Below are 20,586 nucleotides of genomic sequence, written 5' to 3'. Positions count from 1 at the left end.
CCCCGTGTGCTCCCCCAGAAGTATATAGACCTCCTGTGTGCTGCCTCAGTTGTATATAGACCCCCTGTGTGCTGCCCCCAGTTGTATATACCCCCTGTGTGCTCCCCCACTTGTATATAGCTGCCCTGTGTGCTCCCTCAGGGGTATTTAGCCCCTCTGTGTGCTCCCCCACTTAGATATAGACCTCCTGTGTGCTCCCCCACTTGGATATAGACCCCTGTGTGCTCCTTCAGTAGTTTATAAACCCCCTGTGTGGTTCCCCCAGTAGTATATAGATCCCCTGTGTGGTTCCCCCAGTAGTATATAGATCCCCTGTGTGCCCCACCAGTAGTATATAGACCCCCTGTGTGCCCCACCAGTATTATATAGACCCCTTGTGTGCTGCCCCAGTAGTATACAGACCCCTGTGTGCTCCCCCAGTTATATATAGACCACCTGTGTGCCTCACAAGTAGTATATAGACACCCTGTGTGCCCCACCAGTAGTATATAGACCCCTGTGTGCTCCCCCACTTGGATATAGACCTCCTGTGTGCTCTCCAAGTTGTATATAGACCCCATTCTGCTGCCCAAAGTAGTATATAGACCCCCTGTGTGCTGTCCCCAGTAGTATATAGACCCCTCTGTGAAGCCCCAGTAGTCTATAGCCCCCCTGTGTGTTCCCCCTGTTATATAGCCCCCCCGTGTGCTCCCCCAGAAGTATATAGACCTCCTGTGTGCTGCCCCAGTTGTATATAGACCCCCTGTGTGCTGCCCCCAGTTGTATATACCCCCTGTGTGCTCCCCCACTTGTATATAGCTGCCCTGTGTGCTCCCTCAGGGGTTTTTAGCCCCCCTGTGTGCTCCCCCACTTGGATATAGACCTCCTGTGTGCTCCTCCACTTGGATATAGACCCCTGTGTGCTCCTCCAGTAGTTTTATAAACCCCCTGTGTGGTTCCCCCAGTAGTATATAGACCCCCTGTGTGCCCCACCAGTAGTATATAGACCCCCTGTGTGCCCCACCAGTATTATATAGACCCCTTGTGTGCTGCCCCAGTAGTATACAGACCCCTGTGTGCTCCCCCAGTTATATATAGACCACATGTGTGCCTCACAAGTAGTATATAGACCCCCTGTGTGCCCCTTCAGTAGTATATAGACCCCCTGTGTGCCCCACCAGTTGTATATAGACCCCTGTGTGCTCCCCCACTTGGATATAGACCTCCTGTGTGCTCTCCAAGTTGTATATAGACCCCATTCTGCTGCCCAAAGTAGTATATAGACCCCCTGTGTGCTGCCCCCAGTAGTATATAGACCCCTCTGTGAAGCCCCAGTAGTCTATAGCCCCCCTGTGTGTTCCCCCTGTTATATAGCCCCCCTGTGTGCTCCCCCCATTTATATAGATCCCCGATGTGCGCTCCCCCAGTTAAACAGACCCCTGTGTACTCCCTCTCCCATATAGTATATAACACAATAAAACAAACACTTATACTCACCTGGGTCCGGGCGTCTCCTCTTCTCTTCACTCTTGTAGCCGCAGGAAGGGTTTTCCCTGCGATCACAAGAGGCCACACTCCCCTTGTCCTGGCGCCGATGCTCCAGTGATGTCACTGCAGCACCGACACCACAAGGACAAAGCTGCCACTTGTGACCGCAGGGAAAACCCTTCCTGCGGCCATAAGAGTGACTGACAGGAAGGGAGCCAATGTCTCCCGCCCTGTCCGTGCTGCTGCATGTAACTATGAGCGCTCATTACGAGTGCTCATAGTTACAGTTCAGATGGCAGCAGTAAGTGGGGCAGCGGCCCTGTCCAGCGGTCTTGAGCACAAGAGCAGGGGGCGTGGGGGCCCCCCTGGATGTTGGGGGCCCCAAGCGATCGCTTGGGGTGCTTGGTGCCAAAGACCGCCACTGTGTAGATGTATTCAGAAGCTGTCAGTGACGTACATTTCATCCTGTTAGGTATATGTAGAATACGTAACTATTCCACTTGTCATTTTGCGACATCCTGTTTCCCCCCCCCACTATTTGTTACTGCTTGATAACACACAGATATACAGTTTGGGGAATGCTGTTCATCTGCTTTTTCATGTATTCACAGTTATAACGCAATAACAGCCGTGTTTTATGCTAAACATACGATGTTTATGGAATTTCGGCCGGAGCGTTTCTGCGCCCACTATTCATTGAATAGCCGTCACACAGACATGTCAGTTCACACAATGGCCGCACGTTCCATTGTCTGCAATGGTGAGTTGGGATGCTGGCACACATGGGTGCGCCCACATCCGAATTCATCAGAAGTGAAGATCATCCGGGCGGTACTGCAGTACCTGCCGGGATGGTCTTCAGTAACACTGGTCGGTGTTATACGCATTGTGAACGTAGCCTTAAAGTGTAAATGACCCCCCCTCTTCCTATTCTACACACAACACTGATCCGCTAATGTCACATTGGAATACTGTTTCCCTACTCTGCACTCCTCTACGCTGCACTTATTGCTTCCCAGCATGTTTAACACAATCCTTTCTGAGGTAGGGAGCTGTATGGATAAGAAGACTGATGTGTGACATCCTATACTACAGAGAGGGACTGAGGAAAGATAACCACATTACATCTCATTCTCATGTTGCCTGACTGATCTACCTACCTTGACCTAAAGACCTGCTTGATTAAAAAAAATTTGAGGGATTGTTTTATAGAAAGACCTAAAAGTCCTGGTGCCCTCCTCTGGCATAGAGAGACAGTACTGGCAGTTGCATATTTGGTTCCGGTCATACCTTATACAATTGGGTTTTTACTGTAACCGTAATTAAAATTAGTAGGACAAACCACGTATCAGAACAAGATCCTAAAATAAGAATCTCCATGAAATTATCTCTAATAATAATCTTTTCCTTGGATTATCAGAGGTGAGCACAAATGTAGCATTGTCAGATTATAGCAGAGCATCTAACAAGGTTTCCTTGTTCTCAGCCAGCGACTTCTACAGTCGGCAAACAATAAGCAAGACAGGCCTCTCTTTTCCATCCAATGTGCTCTCCAGTCTTCCTCTGCATATTACACAGCTGGTGCTAGATGAGATTAAACCGGCCCCTGTGGGGCTCTTGTTATACTCTCTGACCTAGTTTTTCTTTCTATTGTGGTAACAGCATTACAATCTGGTAAATTATGTATTCTTTCCCCTCATTCTTAACTTTTATCTTCTGATTGGAAATGGGATTTTGGAGTGATTAGTATGTAATTTTTAAACAATGATTTGCTAATATGGCCGGTAAACACTTACATTGCTTGTAGTTACTGAGAAGAAAAAGTATTATTCATTTTTTTAAATCAAAGATCTGACAGCATTTGTCTAGCTTTGACTGATACGTTCATAGTAACCCCTCTTAGATTAATGCTGTGTTCTGTGTTTGCTTCCTCTAAAAAATAGTATTTCCCTAATTGGCTTCTAGATAATTCCATGCTGGGATTTTTTTTTCAATTCTGATCCTATATAGCTTTTATAGCCGCTATTTAATCCAAAACTATGACTCCTATGTAAATGGAACGTAATCCAGGCGTTAAGCAAAGCCTTCTGTTTCCACATCTTGAGTAAGAGGTGTCAGAAGTTGTCTCTTGTAGGAGTCTGTATATGTTTAGGACGTTGCTCTGTAGCAGAATCAGTGGCGTGGGTGGCAGATCCAGAACTCCTCGCTTTTGTGCAGATCCAGCTTTGTCACTGTTCCTTTGTTAAAAAGGGAACAAAATGTTAATGCTCATAATGCCTGCTTTGCTGCTGAGGGAAAAACAAAGCATGATGGAATTTCCCCTGCATATCCTTGCTTTACCGTAGCATCTTACACAGCTCTGAAAAATCGGCTTTTGGCTTCTAGGCCAATAAGCCAAGCAAGGAACCGAAGAACATTTTTTAAATTTATATATTTATTAAAGGGGTACTCCAGAAAAAAAAAATCAGCTGACAGGCCGGGACCGCTGTGGCCGGTCAGCTGACAGGCTGCGCAGACTCTGCTGCCGCCCGGACCGGGGAGCTACGGAGCACAACAGACAAGACCCGGAGTGGTAAAGGGATCAGGTGGGCAATCGTCAGCGGTTGTGCCTGCATCGGTGCCCAGCAATTTTAGGTCCAAATCTAAACCAACAATCAGCCCATGATTGTTGTCATCGACTGATCATTTTCCCTGTTACACAGAGCGATAATCATCCAAATCAGCCCGGTTTGGCCAATTATGACTCTCTAGCTGAAGAGTTATTCATCTAAGGATTAGGCATTTTTCATTTATTGTGCCTATAGGGAGGAATGTATCATAACTTGTACAAAGGAACCAATCAGTTTGCTTCTTTCATTTTCAAAAAGGCCTCTGGAAAAAAAAGCCTCTGTTCAAGGTTTAATAGTGTTCTCCCACTGGATGCTCATGCTGCCCTAAGGAGTCCTGAAAAACATGGATACAGCCATAGGCTCTTTCCATGTATTTGTGGCAGCCCCAACACAGCATCCAACTTCTCCAGCTGCTGGGAGTCAAATGCAGAGCATTCAGGGAGTCAAATGCACTCCCCACTACTTAATAGCTCTTCCCTGTATTGCCCAAATGTGCGGTATTTTACTTTTTTCTTTTTTTATTTACTTTCTGGGATGTTTGTTCCTGTATTCTTGTACTAACAGATGTGTAAAAAGTATGCAGCATCATATCTTGCACCTTCTCATTTTATGTTCCTATGACCAGTTCTCTATATGTGCTGGCCTTAGGTTATTTTTAGAAACTCTTGTAAAATTAGAAGTTAGCCTTGTTCAGGAATGCATTACATTTCTATATTCATTTCTTTTTCTCTCTTTTTCTTCTAGGCAAAGTAGCAATACTAAAGGAAGATCTGCAAAAATATAACAACAGAGAAACCTGGTTTCAAGTACAGCATGTAGATGCAAATTCTGAAGTACAGGTTAGCATACTATAATCTGTCTTTCCATCCATAATAAATGAAAAGATGAGCAAACTGATTGCAAAAAGTCAGTTTTAAATGGGCTGTTCGCATCTTGGACCATTTCTATCTGTTTGCTTCATTCAGCATCCATTAGCATATCAGTTTATATTTCTTTCTGGTTTCTCACCTCTTCACATTTTCAGTAAAAAAAAACTGGTGATGACTGATGTGAACAGAGGTACTTTACATTTAGATCCATCGTCATTGACTATAATGTATAAAAGTAAAACAAAAAAAAGTATGTGTTTCTATTCGTGAGCAGTTTTTTTTGTAACAGACAAAAACATCTGTGTATGTATAAAAATAACTGAACACTGACAGATTCGCAATCCGTAACGCAAAAAAATAGGACAGGTTATAATGCAGTCTGCAACTGCGGTACGAACCAGGGGCGTAACTAGAAATGGCTGGGCCCCATAGCAAACTTTTGATTGGGGCCCCAACCCCCTCAATCGACCACTACGCCATAAACACACTCAGCTCTACACAGGTTCTGTACACCATATAAATTACAGTACAGTTATATTAAGTGACTCACAGGGGACGTCTTCTCTGATCGGAGTTCTTTCCTTTTCATCTTCTCCATCCGTCCTGGGCTATTATGAGAACTTCTCCGAGCCACGAATCCACAGAATCTGCCAGACAGACATATTAGACTCCTCACTCTGGCACCATCCTCATCTCTATACACACTGCACATCTGTACTGTCCCCTTTACACCCTCATTTAGTGGGTAGCCCTGACTCTATGTGACCCCCTAATAATATATGCCCCCCTCTGTGTATTCCCTCTCCCCCTATGTTGCCCCCCCCAAATAGATGGCCCCTCTCCCCCCATGTTGCCCTCCTTATAGATGGCCCCCTCTCCCCCCACCCTCCCTTATAGATGGCCTCCTCTCCCCCTCCATATAGATGGCCTCCTCTACCCCCTCCCTTATAGATGGCCTCCTCTCCCCCCTCCTTATAGATGGCCCCCTTTCCCCCCACCCTCCCTTATGGATGGTCCCCTCTTCCCCCCCCCACCCTCATAGATGCCCCCTCTTCCCCCCCCACCCTCATAGATGCCCCCTCTTCCCCCCCCACCCTCATAGATGCCCCCTCTTCCCCCCCCCTCATAGATGCCCCCTCTTCCCCCCCCCTCATAGATGCCCCCTCTTTCCCCCCCCCACCCTCATAGATGGCCCCTCTTCCCCCCCACCCTCATAAATGGCCCCCTCCTTCCCCCCACCCTCATAGATGGCCCCCTCCTTCCCCCCACCCTCATAGATGGCCCCCTCCTTCCCCCCACCCTCATAGATGGCCCCCTCCTTCCCCCCACCCTCATAGATGGCCCCCTCCTTCCCCCCACCCTCATAGATGGCCCCCTCCTTCCCCCCACCCTCATAGATGGCCCCCTTTCCCCCCACCCTCATAGATGCCCCCCTCTTTCCCCCCACCCTCATAGATGCCCCCATCCTTCCCCCCCACCCTGCAGGCTGATAAAAAAACAAAACTTAACTCACCTGACGACACGCTCCCACGTCGATCCTCACTTCTCCTGGTCTGTCCTCGGCTGCTGCGCGGCTGCCGGGGGTGTCGCGTCTTATCCCCGGCAGCGCTCGCATCCCAGAGCTCCCTGCGCGCCGGAACCGGAAGTCAGGGCCCAAGGCGCACAGGGAGTTCTGGGATGCGCGGCTGCCGGGGATAAGACGCGACACCCCCGGCAGCCGCGCAGCAGCTGGGAGAAGACGGAGCCCGACTCTTGTGACCGCAAGCAAAACAATGCTTGCGGTCACAAGAGTGATTGATCGGGGGGCCCCGCGGGCCCCCCTTTGTGGCCACTGCCTGGACCCCAAACAGCTGTAGCACCCGGGAGGCCTGCTCGGCCGCCGGGTGCTACAGGCTATGAGCTCCGGGGGCCCGCGCCACGGGCCCCCGATACGGCGGGGCCCCGTAGCGGCCTCTACGGCTGCTACGGCGGTAGTGGTACGAACACTACAACAGAAGTTTTGGGGAAAATAAATTTGCGGAGTGCACATTGCAATCCGCAAAACCATCTGCAATAGCTGATCCACATTTTTGTGACATCACCAAGCTCATTTTTGCCTTCCTTTTTTTCGAGTTACACTTCTTATTTGCAGATGCACTACAGATGATTTTTTGCGGATTGCGAAAATATAATGATGTGTGAATGTGGCCTCGCTCTCCACTGTACCATTCCTCTGTAAGGGCTCATGCACACTGAGCAATAGATTCTGGCAGAATAGGAGCTGAATTTGAGCAGAATGCAAGCGGAATTTAAGCAGAATTTTAACCAGAATTCAAGTCCCATTTATTTTAACCAGAATTCAAGTCCTCTAGCAGAATTTGCCCAAAGAAGTGACATGTTAATTCTTCGGGCGGAAAGCTGATCTGCAGCAGAAAATTCTGCAGTGTGAACAACAGAGCGGAAATACCATTTAACACAATGGAACATTGCTCTGTTGATATATTTTACGGGAGAAATTTCAAACAGAAATTAAGAGCAGAATCCTTTTAAATTCCTCAGTGTGCATGAGCCCTAAGGCTTCGTTCCCACTGAGCAAAACTAGTGGAATTCCGCGGCGGACAATTCCGCTGCGGAATGCCGTTAGCCTCCCTCTCATAATGGGAGTCTATGGGAGGCGCACGCTCCTGCTTTGTCCGCGCTGAAGAATGAACATGTTCATTCTTCAGCGCGGACAGAGCAGTAGCGCACGCCTCCCATAGACTCCCGGAATTCCACTAGTTTTGCTCAGTGGGAACGAAGCCTAATTCCTCCTAGCAATGAATGAGTACATTGACAACTCAATGTTATTCTCACATTATCCAGTCAGTACAGTCCTGCGAACGTTTGCCCAGTGATGATCCTTTATTCTAGACTTTAATCATGCAGAATGTATGGGGTCTGCAATTATATTCTATATTGGCTTTGATATATTAGCACCACCAGACGTATGGAAGTATATAGTGGAGTAAGTGGTACCTAGTGTTATCTCCTGTATTCTCTTATACATCTAAAACTAAACTGGGTCTCTACACAACACAATATACATTAGATATAAGAAGACGCAACCAGCTGTAAAATGGGATTGTGTTCTAGGTGCCTATAATTCTGTTGCATTTCACTTACACCACCCTTAGGCGCCTTCATAATGGTGCAGAAACATGAAATTACCTCTCCGCAGTGTACTGAAATAACCAGATCACACATTGTGTTATGCCAAAATGTAATTTCAGCCTTTTAGAAGGCCATGTTCTTTTTTTGTAATGCTCGCTGTGTATAAATAGTAGGCCAGCCAAACAGAAACCTTTGTCCACAATAGACCATAATTGTGTGGTGATTCGCTTTGATTTTACAGATGTCCTGACCATATACTAAGGTGGAAGATTTACTCTCTATGTTTATCCTTAAATACAGTGGAGTATATGGGTGGGTGGTTCTGCCCAAGTCAGCTGTTGCTCATTTCACAGACTGTCTGGGCCGTGTGGGTAATGTATTACAACAACTTTGTGGGCAGTAACTCACTGGTAAATGTAAAGAAAAAAAATGTGCTGTCAGAATGCTAAATTGTGCTTTATATGTATTCATTTATTTTTCTACAATTTTCTAAGGAGTTGCAGGTCCATCTTTCTGATACAAAACACCATATCCCCTGCTTCTCTCATACAGCGTTACATGATACAGTTCTGGCAGCCACTGTTTAGGTGGTGGAGATCTTGTGGGCTCTTGATATATGTTTGGGATAAGCCCTTTTCCTATGTTTAGAAGTGGCTGATGGATTGCAGATGTCAGTGCTGATTTGGCATCCCTTATAATGTTCGTACAGACAGCTTTCATAATATCAGTTCTGATGTAAGGGGATGCAACAGATTTGCAGCAGATTTCACTCTGCATTTGTAAAATACAGGAAGAGACATCCAGGATGATTGTCAAAAATGTGTAGTATAAGATGGGGGGGACAATAATGCTTTAGGGTGTGTTCACACGTACAGGATCCGCAGCAGATCTGCAGCAGATTTGATGGCGCAGATTTGAATCTGCAGCAGATTTGATGGTCCAGAATTGATTTGCTTTGAATCTGCAGCTTCAAGTCTGCTCTATCAAATCTGCTGCAGATCCTGTACGTGTGAACGCACCCTAATGCTGGGTTTACACGGAGCGATAATACCCCCGATCATACGATTATCGATTTTGAAGTAACAATTTTTTTTTTATAACGATCAGCATTTAGACTGTACGATATATCGTACAGAAAATTCCTTTTGCGATCGCTTAAGCCTATCTCACACATAGGGAAAATCAGTGAACGACTGTTTACACGGAACGATCGGCGAATTTTTTGCAAACGACGATTTAAGAACCTGTTAAAAGATCAAAATGAACGATTTTCCGATCGTTCGCCGCGTTTACACGTACGATTATCGTTCGAATTTGTTCGTTATCGCGAAAATTCGCCCGATAATCGCTCCGTGTAAACCCAGCATAAGGGTAGCTTAACACACCGTATCATAGCGGATTTTCTGCTGCGGATCCGCAGTAGATTTGATCTAAATAACTGGGCACAGCATCAAATCTGCTGCGGATCCTCTACGTGTGAATGCACCCTAATGCTGGGTTTACACGGAGCGATTATCTGGCGAATTTTCGCGAAAACGATCGAATTCGAACGATAATCGTACGCGTAAACGCGGCGAACGATCGAAAAATCGTTCGTCTTGATCTTTTAACATGTTCATAAATCGTTGTTCGCCAATCGCAAAAAATTCGCCGATCATTCCGTGGAAACAGTTGTCGCGCGATAGTCCGGCTGCCCGCAGCCCCGCCCGCCGCCCGGCCCCCCGCTCATCCGCAGCCCGTCCCCCCGCTCATCCGCAGCCCGCCCCCCCGCTCATCCGCAGCCCGTCCCCCCGCTCATCCGCAGCCCGTCCCCCCGCTCATCCGCAGCCCGTCCCCCCGCTCATCCGCAGCCCGTCCCCCCGCTCATCCGCAGCCCCCAGCGCCGGCTCGATCGCCACCCCCGCCGCTCTGATCGCCACCCCCGCCGCTCTGATCGCTACCCCCGCCGTTCCGATCGCCACCCCCGCCGTTCCGATCGCCACCCCACCGCCGCGGCCAAGAGCATACGTTACCTGCTCCGCGCAGCAGGTCTTCGGACATCCCCGGCTCCCCTCTTCAGCGCACTGATTGGCTGAAGCGATGAGCCGGGAATTTCAAACGGCTCCTCTTCAGCCAATCAGTGCTCCTCTTCAGCACTGATTGGCTGTAGGGGAGCCGTTTGAAATTCCCGGCTCATCTCTTCAGCCAGCCAATCAATGCAAGGCAGCACTGATTGGCTGAAGGGGAGCCGTTTGAAATTCCCGGCTCCCCTCTTCAGCCAATCAATGCACGGCAGCACTGATTGGCTGAAGAGGGGATCCGGGAATTTCAAACGGCTCCCCTTCAGCCAATCAGTGCTGAAGAGGAGCACTGATTGGCTGAAGAGGAGCCGTTTGAAATTCCCGGCTCATCTCTTCAGCACCCGGCGGGGGTGGCGATTGAAGCGGCGGGGGTGGCAATCGGGGCGGCGCAGGGGGCTACGGTTGAGCGGGGGGGCGGGCTGCGGGCGCATGATCGCAAAAGATTTTTCCGTATGATATATCGCACCGTCTAAACGCTGATCCTTATAAAAAAAAAATCGTTACTTCAAAATCGTTAATTTGATGATGCAAATTTGATGCTTTGTTCAGTTATTTAGATCAAATCTGCTGTGGATCCGCAGCGGTACGGTTTGTGTGAAGCTACCCTTAAAGGGAAACTGACAGCACAGATATGCATATATCCACGCTGCAGATTTCAAGACGCTGATGACACAAACATGTGTCTGCAGCATCTTTGGTAAAAACACTCTTTATTTTGTGCTGACAGTGTCACAGAGGCGGGTCTGTCAGCGCCCACCTTGCATTTCTGTGTCTTTTGGCCACCCCTGTCTCCTTCAGGATGATTAATAGCCGTCTGTCAATCATTCTGGATCAGGCCTGAGGACACATCGGCAGCTAGGGAGTGAGGTGTGCGCAAACCCGCCTCCATGACCCTTTCAGCTCTAAATAAATCAAAGACGCTGGATCACAGAGCATCGCTAAAGGTACTGTATGTAAGTGATGGCCCTGTGATTTGCATCTGGAAACATCTGGATATACAGTATGCATATCTGTGCTGACATTTTCCCTGTCATTTTCCCTGTTATTTTAAGACTATGTTCACACACAGTAAAAGAAAAGCAATATTATAGATATAAGATGTGGCCGTATCTAATAATGTCACTATTGAAGGCTGAGGAAAAATGTCGGCCTGTTAGAAAAAAATATTTTTACAATGTGTGCACAGAAACCAGTCTTTCCATTTTATTAGATTCAAAATATGGCTGTGTTTTATATGTATTTTATTGTGTGTGAACTTAGCCTTACGTTTCACCTATAAACCAATAACTGCAAGGCAAAACATTCATGAGTAGTGGTGAAAACAACACGTCACTTGTTAAAGAACAAAGTAGTAGTAGTAGCAGTCAAAACCAGGCATTAGGCAGTACCAATTTTTAACTGGAATAATGCTTTGGGTTACCTCTGCTTCAATTATGGCGTCCTATTCACTGCATTCTGTCCCAGTATATTAAGATAGGGCATATCTGTTATTACTTTATATGGTTTGCATTTTTGCGCACAAATTTGGTGCTAAACCATGACTGGACGATCCCTTGTAACACAACTTATTTATGAAGGGTTAAAAAAAAATGCACGTCATTGGTTTAGTTTGTTTGTGGGAACCCCATGCCTTCCTGTGCGCGCTTCTTTTATGTTGCAGCCAATATTGATAAGAGCTGAGTAATGGAGGCCGCGTGGTGTCTGCTCTCTGCATCAGACTTGCAGTTACAGCATAGCCGTTACAATATGGACATTTGCCAACTTTTACTTCTGAACTGAATATTTTTTTCCCCAGCCCAATGTTCATTGCCAAAATGAGCGTACGTTAAGAAAAAAAAATATATATATATATGTCCTTTGGATTAAAACATGTTGTCTCTGCCTAGATTAATAAATTATATGTCCTCAAATATGATATTCCCATACTCTGCAAAGACTTTTGCTTCTAAGCAGCAGTTTGTGCTATGGTCTGCTTTCTTAAGTCACTCAGTCACCAGTATGCATAAAAGCATACTTACTTTTCACCCCCATCTGTATCGTTTGTATGTGCCGCTTTCTGTAGTCCTAGATTTGTTATTTCTGTGTCTGTCTGAATCCATAAATTCAGACTGAAAAACCCCCTTACATTACCTGCTTGGCAGCCCAAATTTACCCTTAAGCTAGAAGTGGGCACCATTCCTCCAAAGTCGTATTTGTTACAGTAGACATTGATGCCATATACCATAAATGTGTGATTGGTGAGGGTCTGGCCTTTAAGTCCCCATCTGATGATTAGATTGCTGTGTTGCACATCTGACTGTGTATGGTTGGTACGGTTAGTTAGTAAGGAAATAAGAATAGGTGAGGCTAACCTATAATATTTAGTAATGTGCATGTAGTTAATCTACATATAATGTTATAGTGGTCTACAAGGTACTGGTCTACAAGAAAGTAAACATCTGCTAACATGATTTAAAGGGACACTGTAGCCAAAAGATTTTCTTTGCCCTCTCAGCATCTGTGTGGTGAGGATAAACAGCCATCCTGCTCCCCTCTTACTGGGCGCTCAGTTTACTTAATAGGACTGTGCAATGGAGAGAAAGGAATCCGCACTCACCGGTAAACAGAGAAAGCAGGTTTATTGATCCATACACCAGAGGCTTGAGCTGGGAGGGGGAAGGTGTTACGCAGGTGTGCTCCTTACAGCAACAATTGTTTCTCGCCTACTCGGCGCTTCGTCTGGCTGTGAGCAACGTCAGAGGAAGGGGGAGGTACATTATATGCAAAATACAGGTGCAGGAAAGGAAACAAATCAAATCAAATACACCATAAACGTGAAAGAAAGCAATAACCAATATTTACAATAGAGTATTCATATCGTTACGCTCATTAAGGCCGCAAGGACCTGTGGCATCTAGCTTGAGAATCCACTGAGTTTCTCGTTTAAGCAGGAGTTTAAGCCTATCGGAACCGTCTGAAGTAGCATTAACCCTTTCCAATCCAAAAAATTGCAAGAGCTTAGTGTTAGACTGGTGCACAGTCCTAACATGCTCAATGAGCCGTGGTACACCTTTGCCCGTGCGCACAGAATACAGGTGTTCCTTAAACCGCGTCCATAGGGGGCGCTTGGTTTTACCTATATAAAATCTGTGGCACGGGCAAAGGATGGCATAGACCACGTGAGTGGTGCGGCAGGTAATAAGATCACGTACCAAACAGTCATGGCCAGCTAAATTCAAGTAGGAGGTGTTATACATTTGTACGCAATAGGTGCAGGAACCGCAACGTCTGTTGCCTTCCGGCCTTATTTGTTGGAGCCAGTAAAACCAAGCGCCCCCTATGGACGCGGTTTAAGGAACACCTGTATTCTGTGCGCACGGGCAAAGGTGTACCACGGCTCATTGAGCATGTTAGGACTGTGCACCAGTCTAACACTAAGCTCTTGCAATTTTTTGGATTGGAAAGGGTTAATGCTACTTCAGACGGTTCCGATAGGCTTAAACTCCTGCTTAAACGAGAAACTCAGTGGATTCTCAAGCTAGATGCCACAGGTCCTTGCGGCCTTAATGAGCGTAACGATATGAATACTCTATTGTAAATATTGGTTATTGCTTTCTTTCACGTTTATGGTGTATTTGATTTGATTTGTTTCCTTTCCTGCACCTGTATTTTGCATATAATGTACCTCCCCCTTCCTCTGACGTTGCTCACAGCCAGACGAAGCGCCGAGTAGGCGAGAAACAATTGTTGCTGTAAGGAGCACACCTGCGTAACACCTTCCCCCTCCCAGCTCAAGCCTCTGGTGTATGGATCAATAAACCTGCTTTCTCTGTTTACCGGTGAGTGCGGATTCCTTTCTCTCCATTGCACAGTCCTATTGATCTTCCAAGTCTCCAGCACCCCGGTCTATCAGGTTATCCTACATTTATTGTTTACTGCATTGGCCAGGTCCTCGGTTCCATTCAAGTGCAGATATCAGCTGGTGCCGGCTGAACCTCTCTCACCCACCTTACTTAATAGGACACCACTTGTGGCCAGCTGATTCACACTGAAGTTTGTGTGCGGACCCAAGGCCACAACTCTAATGCCCCTATTCCACGAGTCGTTTGAAGGAGCAAACGAGCGCTGTTAGCGCTCGTTTGCTCCTCGTTCCCCGCTCGCTGCCGCCGCTATTCAACGTGGCTGCAGCGAGCGGGTGAGTGCGGGAGGGGGCAGCGGGGAGCTGCGGGGGGGCTGCCCGGGGGATCGCTGATCGTCCGGGCAGCCCATAGGATACAGCAGCGCCTGCTGCCGATGCTCCTATTCAACGGAGCGACGGCAGCAGATCGCTGCTATATCAGTCGCTTGTTTTTCAACATGTTGAAAAACAAGCGACTGCAACGATCAGCCGTCATGAACGATGTCGGCTGATCGTTGCACTCTATTCCACGGGACGAATATCGTTCGTAGCGGTCGATATCGGCCGAATACGAACGATATTGCTCCTCTAAACGACCCGTGGAATAGGGGCTTAAGACTTATCGATCATTGATCATAATAGAATTATATAGGGAACTTTACTTCTGGTCCACACAAGTCAGTTGGAATGCAGTGGGAACCAAAGCCGCTGTAGTTTTGGCTGAATCAGAGTCCAGTAGGAGGGAAGAGCATGGTGGCGGTTTCTTTTACCATGCCGATTCTAAGAGTAAAAAGTTTTGGCTGGAGATTTGCTTAGGGTGCGTTCACACCTACAGGATCTGCAGCAGATCCGCAGCAGATTTGATGGTGCAGATTTGATGGTGCAGATTTGATGCTGTGTTCAGTTATTTAAATAAAATCTGCAGCGGATCCGCAGCTGAAAATACGCTGCGGATCTGGTAAGTGTGAACGTACCCTTAAAGTAAATGCTTATACAGTGAAGGTGACCCTCTCCAGTCACATGTCACAGTGGTACTATTCCCATCCAGGGTATTTTAAAGGCAGAGAAAAAGTGCTGCGTCAGCTTAGTGCAATTTAGTTGTCCTTGATGAGTAATGGATTCCCTAATCAGGTGGAGAGAAATAAAGTGATGTTGACTTGCACAGTTCAGCTCTCGGTAGTACTTGACACAGTGAAGAATGCTGTTTACTCAGGAACTGAACAAAACTTCAAGCACATTACCATGTACAAGGTGCACTTGAGCCTATAAGTGAATCTAATCAGGTACTGTGCTGCTATAACTAGATTGTCTGTCTCGTAAATGACTTCCAGCATATGTTCATGAACCCATTTCCTTAGCTGGCTTGAAGAAAGTGATTAGTAATGCAAGTCGGAGATTGTAGTATTATTTGTGGCTATTTAGCGATATTTTCCTATTAAATTTATGGGCAAATGGATATAAATATGATGATTCTAGCATCAATGCAATCAACTACAGCAAGCCATGACAAAGTATGTCATGTGACCAGAATCTGCATGGAGTGGCAAATAGGCTTACTCTGTCTGTGCAGGTACAGTACACAGCATTGAGTATGAGCAGCTGTCCTGATATATAGTTTTATTGGAGTTTAATATTGCAGATTTTACCCATCTGCTGAAGGTATGTTACGTGTTTATGCAATCTACGTTAAACATTTTACAGTGGGTATGGATTATGCATTTGGCTAAACTCCACCTAAGAGCAAAATTCCACTCTTTACATAATATAAATGGCCTTGTGCATAAAGATGAAGAATGCAAACAGAACTGTCAGGCCTAGTCCACACATCAGTAGGATCAGTCCAGGATCTATGATATCCTACTGTATGGCATGTGTGGTTCACCTGAAGATGGATAGAAGGGTAATAAAAGGCCAGTAAGAGGAGCCTGCCTAGGGCTTGCCACCCAGTGGGTCAGTAAGTACGGACTGTACACGGATGGTGCGTCCATATGTCCTCAGCTTCAAAAGGAACTCATTGACACATGCACAGGACTAGTATCTAGTATCTGTTCTTCACTCTCCAATGACCTCAATAATACTAATCCTTTTATATTTTCTACCAACCACAAACCAACCTCTTCCAAGACTGATTGAATGCTCAGTCTATACCACCTTAGGTAGCAAGCACCAAGATGTCTGACAGATTATCTTAGATCTGAGGAGAAACCTCAGTCTTATCTTTACGACCTGTTCTCTGTTTATAGTCCGTTCCTGACTTTGGCTGAAAAAATGTGTCAGATAATCTGTCAGACATCTTTTGGTGTAATAGGGCCCTTAGATTTGTTTCTACCTATCTAAAGTACGTCCGGGAGCTTATTAACTGAGCTTACTAAATGAGCTTCTCAGCACCCAACAACCCAAGACAGAAGAGCACCAAGGCCAGTTCACACTAAGGGAATCAGCGCTAATTCCTCACTGAAATTTCCGCCCGAAAATATAGTACTGAGCCAAATTCCACTGAATTCCAATGGAATTTGCGCTCTGCAGTCCACACGGTGGAATTTCCGCAGCAGATTCGCTGGTAGAATCCCATTGAAATAAATGTAGCAGTGAGTTTCTGCTCTGAAATTTTTCAGCGCGGAATTGCGGGAAAAAAATGAATTTGATTAAATGAAAAATTTATTTGAGAGGAATTCCGCCAGAGGTGATTGCGGACAGAACTCTTTCCTTGCGGATTCCACGTAGAATTCTGTTAGAATACTTTCCTTGCTGATTCCTCAGTGTGAACTGACCCTTATTACTTTGCTTATTTATTACCCTAGGTAGTTTATATTATTATGCATATCCGTAACTCTCCTACATTTCTTCACATAACCATGATATTGTCTAAAATGAAGCCATAAAAAGCTCACTGGATGCATATCTATAGAGCTCCTGTTGAATCCTTAAAATAATTATTCAGTCTTCAAGAAGCTTAATAGATCCTCCTGTTGTATGGAGAACACTATACTTGTATATCTGTGTGATAGTAGTGATTGGGATCACAGCATCCTGACTTGTGTCTTCTGTACTGATAAGTTGTTAAATGAAATGACATACAATATCTGACTTGTCACATTGTGCAGTACAATTGGGTTTGGGCAGAGGGAGGGTGCATGTTTTCACAACTGTGTCTTGTGCAGTAGCACAGGCATTTTATTTTCCCGTATACTGAGGATAGGAAAATGTGGATAAGAAATGATGTCATCAACTGTAACTTTTCTTCAATGCCACTATAGAGAAGAGAATATTTAGTTCTTTTACTGTGCCTGAATATATTGAGTCACACCCTGCATTTGTGAAATCCCATGCTTGGTAGTTGCCGCCCTCAGAGACCATATATTGTCTGCATGACTAGCCAGTTTAATTTAGTATTGAGAGAATTAAAGGGGTACTCCGGTGAATCTGTTTTTTTCTATCAAATCAACTGGTTTCAGGAGGTTTTATTGTAAGTTACTTATATAAAAAAAAAATCTCCAGTCTTCCAGTATTTATCAGCTGCTGTATGTCCTACATGAAATGTTTTCCAGTCTGACACAGTGCTCTCTGCTGACATCTCTGTCCGGAAAGGAGCAGGAAAAGTTTTTAATGGGAATTTGCTGCTGCTCTGAACAGTTCCTGACACAGCACTGTGTCAGACTGGGAACTGTAAACCACTTCCTGCATGACATACAGCAGCTGATAAGTATGGGAAAGCTTGAGATTTTTAAATAGAAGTAAATTACAAATTCATATAACTCTCTGAAACCAGTTGATATGAAATAAAAAGATGTTTTGATTATCTATGGCACAGTACATATGCAGTTGTGGCCTGAATTTGTAGCTTTGAATCAAATAATGAAAAGTATTATATCTCTGCTGATTTGGGGTCTGCAGAAGTGATGCTGATATGTGCCAGAGTCACAGATGCTCAAAAGTTCAATAACCTGACAAATACGGTAAATGTAATAGGCATGGTTGTGCCAATACTGTAGTAATGACCGACCCCAGTTTCTCTGCATCTATCACAGAGGACATGAGGACGTTCTGGCACGTTGGTTACCTCATGTGTAGTGGTGTAATGCTGTTGAGGAAGGAGCTGGTACTGTTGGCAGAAAGTGAGCTCCTTGTGTTTACCTCTGAGGTTATGAGGTATTCAGGGCCTTAGGAAATGAGTAATGCAACCTGACATGACTCTTCTAAGGGCACGTTTATCCTCTACTTCTGTTTTGCCTGTCCATGTCTTGTCTTGTCCTCTATGTCTGATATTTATTAGTTAATTACACAATATTTAATATAAATAATACATGCCTTTTGACGCATAGGCGATCGGCTTTGTGTGTTAAAAGGTGTTTTCCAGCTCCTAAAAATTACAGTTAGATGGTTTACAAGATTACTCACTAATATTAAATTATTTCTAATAATCCCCAGTCATGTTTCAAAGCCCTTTGAGACCGAGCAGTGACCTCCAGTAGGTGGCATCAGAGAGCAGTCTTCCTTCTGGAGGACAGCCACTTTACTTCTTTTTTTTATCAATGGAGCATTGTATGACCTTTATCTTTTTGTACAGCAGTCTTTACACCCTCCCCCCATCCAGTGTGTAAAGTTGATAAGTACACACTACCCTACACCTTCTAATAGAGGGCAAATACAAACAATGTCCATGACAGCGGGAGGAATCATGGGAGCGCTAGTTTCTACAAACCCGAACAACATCCGAACAAAGGTGCCAAACAGAGCCGGTGTTCCATAGTTTGTTCACTGTAACTGTAAAGAATCCTCTCCTTTATCTGACTGCTGCTGTCACCATAGAGGACAAATGAACAATCGGTGGTGCCAAATGTGTGTGTGTGTGTGTATGTATGTGTATATATATATATATATATATATATATATATATATATAATATATGGCCCCGGCTCCTGTACTTTCAAGTCACTGTGAACTTTCTTTAGCCATTTTCTACATTTCTCTGTATTGGAGTAAACTGAGTGACCACAATATCCCTGAAATGAATGCTCCTATAGGGGTTGTCATCCAGCTTTTCTTAGATGTCCAACTCTTACTTATGTACTGTATAGACTGGGGAGTGGAAGATGGATATAGGTTATGTGGTTGTGCTTCATTTCAGATTTTTTACCTCTTTTTACTCTGTATTTCAGGGGAAGGTTCACTTGGAGCTCAGGCTGAGTGAAGTTATTACAGACACGGGTGTCATCTGTCACAAGCTTGCAGTCCGGTAAGGAAAATCACATCTCTACCCTGTGATACTATGACATAGATCTGTGTCATATACATCATTGTAATTGACATAGAATGGCTGTAATGGTTATCGGTTTTATCACAGTATAAGGGGGAACTCGGGATTATGATTTTGAATATTTTTTTTACATATTCTTGGACATTTATGAATCTCCTTAATTCCTCTGATTTTATGATGGGTCTTTTACTTTTGGGGAATCATTGTAGGTAGCTGTGGCCTAAAATGGACAGAGGATATTGACGTGCTGTGATCTAACAGTCCTCAGCACCTGACAGTTTCCATTCCCTAGTCGGTCTTTGTGGCTGAACCGCTTGCCATCTTGAGGCTTCTTGTAGATTTGTGTCACCTGTCTTCACTTCCTCTATTGCTCTTCCAAGCAGAAGTATATATCCCTTTTGAGGTTAAATGGATAATTTCACAATGTCTTATATCAATGTGTATGCCTCTTGATAAATCCAACAGAGCCGATATGGGCGGAGGGGATTTCATATTTTAGAGGCGTATGAAATGGTGCTCTGGAAAATCTTTTCCTTTCAGTGTATATTTTCTGAGGAATATGGAAGCCTTGTAATCCATTAATACAGCATATATGACTTTGGTGCACTTGTAATAGAATTAGTAAATCTTTAAACTAAAGTGGACAGATTCACAGAATATATATACAGTGGTACCTTGGTTTAAGAATAACTTGGATTAAGAGTGTTTGCAAGAAGAGATCACAGGTTTCAAAATTTTGACTTTGTTTAAGAGCATTGCTTTGGTTTAAGAGCTCCCTGTACTGGGTGGGAGGGGGAGTGGAAGAGGGGCATGGTCTACATAGCGGGGTCTGCAGCACTGTACTCTGACCTAGTAAGTCTCCCTCACCTTCCAAATCATAGCAGATCCACTTCAGGCTGGGGCTTACATCAGGGGACAGGAGTGTGGAGGTAATCTCTCCATAGCTGTAACCCCTCTCTCCCCGGACAGAGAGTGCTGCATGCATGTGCCCACATCTGCCCTGCTCATTCCTTCATGCTCCCTGCAGTCTCTGTCAGCCCTTGTGTTTCCCATCCTCTCCATTACTGTACAGTAACTTATAATATCACATATTCTGCTCTTTCTGAATGTTTGTTTCATTTGTTTTACCAGTTATTTGGAATAATAAACCATTATTTTGAGTGTGTGGAACCAATTATCTGCATTTTAATGATTTTTTATTGGAAAATTTGCTTTGGTTTAACAGTGGATTTAGATTACAAGCACGGTCCGGGAACGAATTATGCTAGTAATCCAAGGCACCACTTTATGTATATATACAGTGGTGCCTTGGATTATG

The 20,586-nt window shown here is 45.1% G+C and overlaps 1 protein-coding gene across 1 annotated transcript in view; it reads left to right on the top strand.

The window, feature by feature from the left end:
- Positions 1 to 20,586, top strand: part of RASA3 (RAS p21 protein activator 3) — a 157,315-nt gene that overhangs the window by 88,511 nt on the left and 48,218 nt on the right. Inside the window, exons 4-5 of the mRNA XM_069970900.1 lie at positions 4,821 to 4,915; positions 19,171 to 19,247. Of these exons, the coding sequence (XP_069827001.1) occupies positions 4,821 to 4,915; positions 19,171 to 19,247 (172 nt within the window). The remainder of the gene's footprint in view (positions 1 to 4,820; positions 4,916 to 19,170; positions 19,248 to 20,586) is intronic.

Source organism: Dendropsophus ebraccatus, chromosome 5 (assembly GCF_027789765.1).
Source record: "Dendropsophus ebraccatus isolate aDenEbr1 chromosome 5, aDenEbr1.pat, whole genome shotgun sequence".
NCBI lineage: Eukaryota > Metazoa > Chordata > Amphibia > Anura > Hylidae > Dendropsophus > Dendropsophus ebraccatus.
Note: the sequence above shows the minus strand (reverse complement) of the source record. Positions and strands in the feature narration are given on the sequence as shown.